This window comes from Corylus avellana, chromosome 10, assembly GCF_965113065.1.
Source record: "Corylus avellana chromosome 10, dhCorAvel1.hap1.2, whole genome shotgun sequence".
NCBI lineage: Eukaryota > Viridiplantae > Streptophyta > Magnoliopsida > Fagales > Betulaceae > Corylus > Corylus avellana.
In genome coordinates this window covers 18,020,643-18,023,697 of record NC_142499.1, presented here as the reverse complement: position 1 = coordinate 18,023,697, position 3,055 = coordinate 18,020,643, and the positions used below count along the sequence as shown (strand labels likewise).

The following is a 3,055-nucleotide window of genomic DNA, read 5'->3' as shown; positions in this document are numbered from 1 at the left end:
GCCACCACTTTTCCCCACACAATCTACCACCAACATATTGGGAAACCCCAATTTACACCGAATCCGCTCCATTTTACTCTGTCTTGAAATGGTTTCCATAAGAAAAACCATTTCGGGTTTCTTAACCTTCACCAGACGGCAAAAGTCTCGAACTGTCTGAGGGTTCCCAAACCCTCGATAGTTCCAACTCATAATACTCATTGCGGTCGGCGGGGCTAAATGTCAGCTGCATATGCGGATAACGGATGCTGGCAATTATTATCCGCCCGTATTTTCACCCCTAATCAACACAACACCGTTGAAAATCCATCGCTGCCGAAAAAAAAAAAAAAAAGATTCTCATCTCGAACTCTTTAGAGTTCTCTCAATCTCAAAGATGTTTACTATTTGTGAGGCAAAAAGAACTCTAATTTTCTTTTTTCTTCATATATTCCACTCCATTTCATTAGCTAAGAAAAGAAACCACAGAGCGTGAGAGAGATCTAAGCGCCCAATAAATGTTTCTAGAAGTGGGGACCGCAAAATCACTATAACACAACAACAAATATGTGTGACAGACAAGTGACAACACAACTAAAATAAAGAAGGACCATTTCTGTGTATGATTTTTACAACATTAACTAGTTTAATTCACCAAAGAAGTTTCATTTTCAATATTTTAACCTTAATATAAAGTTGGCATTCTACCAAGGTACGAGCACAAAAATGAGTTACTTAGTCCAAGATTCATATTTTGACACGACTCGAATCAGATATGTGACATAGTGACATAGAATTTGAGATGATTTACAAATTCGACACAAACTCAATACAAAAATAATAAGTTATAGATAGTGAATTTAACCCGTTTAATTAAATTGATTAAGTTATGAATAATCTATATAATGTTATACACACGCCTTAGCAACTTGACACATGAAATGAATTGCAAAATCTAATTTTATTCAACAACTCACTTATAATTTTTGGCTTCAAAAAAAAAAAAAAAAACAACTCACTTATAATTGGGCCGCACTAATATAGTTTTGTAGGCTCTTGGGCTGCCTTCTAGACCAAGCAAAAGTACACAACTGGGCCTCTACCAACCCTTTTCCTCGTGACCCCCCATCATCAATTTATCATTGCCTCGCATTCTTTGCTCCCACTCTTCCCCTTTGCTCCCTTCACCACGCCAATTTCGTCTCCATTCTCCACACCCGCATCAAAATGACGAAACTACCCTTCCTCTTCCTCCTCCTCCTCGTCGTCCTCTCCCCCAGCTCCGCCGAGATCAAAACCCTAACCATCACCTCCGACAGCCGCCCCATGATCCTCTTCGAGAAATTCGGTTTCACCCACACCGGGCACGTGACGATCTCCGTCTCCTCCGTCTCGGTGTCCACCTCGCTCTCCCCGCCGGACCCGTCCCGGCTGGGCTTCTTCCTTCTTTCTGAGGAGTCCCTCCTGCAAGTGCTGGTGGAGATCCAGCAGAACCCTCAGCTTTGCGTCCTGGACTCCCACTACATATCCTCTCTGTTCAACTTCCGCGACCTCTCGCCACCCCCCGCTGCCTCCTTCAACCACTCCTACCCAGTCTCCTCCCCTAACGAGTACTCCCTCTTCTTCGCCAATTGCGCACCCGAGTCCTCTGTCTCCATGGCCGTACGCACCGAGGTCTACAACTTAGACAGCGACGGTTCTAAGGATTACCTCTCAGCCGGACGCACCCATCTCCCCTCCCTCTTCTTCCTCTTCTCCATCGCCTACTTCGCCTTCCTCGGATTCTGGATCTACCTCTGCTACACCAACAAGCGCGTCGTCCACCGGATCCATTTGCTCATGGCCGCGTTATTGCTCATGAAGGCGCTGAATCTGATCTGCGCCGCGGAGGACAAGCACTACGTTAAGGTCACGGGCACGCCGCACGGGTGGGACGTGTTGTTCTACATCTTCCAGTTTATCAGGGTGGTTTTGCTATTCACGGTGATCGTTTTGATCGGGACTGGGTGGTCGTTTTTGAAGCCCTTCTTGCAGGAGAAGGAGAAGAAGGTGTTGATGATTGTGATCCCGCTCCAGGTGCTCGCCAACGTGGCCTCGGTTGTGATCGGCGAGACTGGGCCGTTCATCAAGGACTGGGTCACCTGGAACCAGGTGTTCTTGTTGGTGGATATTATCTGCTGCTGCGCAATCATCTTCCCGATCGTGTGGTCGATTCGGTCGCTGAGGGAGACTTCCAAGACCGACGGGAAGGCCGCCAGGAACTTGGCCAAGTTGACCCTTTTCAGGCAATTCTACATGGTCGTGATCGGGTACTTGTACTTCACGAGAATTGTGGTGTTTGCGCTCAGGACCATTGCGGCGTACAAGTACCAGTGGGTGAGCAATGCGGCCGAGGAGATTGCGAGTCTTATGTTCTATATGGTGATGTTCTACATGTTTAGACCTGTGGAGAGGAACGAGTACTTTGTGCTCGACGAGGAGGAAGAAGAGGCCGCCGAGATGGCTCTTAAGGACGAAGATTTCGAGCTTTGAATTGGGTAGTGAAAGAGTTTTTCTTTTTGCTGGCCCCCTTAATCAAATGCACGCTTTGCGGGTTGTTTAGCGGATCTACAAATATAATTGCTGGGTCAGATCGCTGTCACTTCTGTTTTGCACTTCCTTTTTTGATTTTTGGGGAAAAAAACCTGTTTTTATCAATGTTCCATGTTTATGTGATAGTGCCTTTATGCCTGACCATTGAAATTTTCATTTTCACTTCATAATGCTGTCAATGAATTATGCAATATAGATGTAGTTTACCTTCTATTCATGTTCTTTGTACTTCTTATTCAATTGTTTGCTGCCGTATGGCTGTATGTCCTTCGATAATTACTTGACGACTGGCCTTGTAATATTTTGTAATATAGATCAGTTTCTGCATGATGTGCGTTTTTTCTTTTTAGCAAAATCTATGTTCGGATTTTCTTTTTTCAATTCTTTTCTGAACTCTGTTGCACAGATCAAATTTTTTTGTTTCATTTATTTGTACATTGTTGCTTGGTTGCTTATGAGAATCAATATAGACGATATTGTTGAT

The 3,055-nt window shown here is 44.6% G+C and overlaps 1 protein-coding gene across 1 annotated transcript; it reads left to right on the top strand.

The window, feature by feature from the left end:
• Nucleotides 1-1,133: 1,133 nt before the first annotated feature.
• LOC132192116 (protein CANDIDATE G PROTEIN-COUPLED RECEPTOR 7) lies at nucleotides 1,134-2,782 on the top strand. Its single transcript, XM_059607334.2, has one exon. The coding sequence runs from the start codon at nucleotides 1,207-1,209 to the stop codon at nucleotides 2,509-2,511; it is 1,305 nt and encodes a 434-aa protein (XP_059463317.1). The 5' UTR covers nucleotides 1,134-1,206; the 3' UTR covers nucleotides 2,512-2,782.
• The last annotated feature ends 273 nt before the right edge of the window (nucleotides 2,783-3,055 follow it).

Excerpts from the sequence above, each read along its gene's own strand:
- LOC132192116 (XM_059607334.2), top strand. The coding sequence starts at position 1,207 with ATGACGAAACTACCCTTCCTCTTCCTCCTCCTCCTCGTCGTCCTCTCC.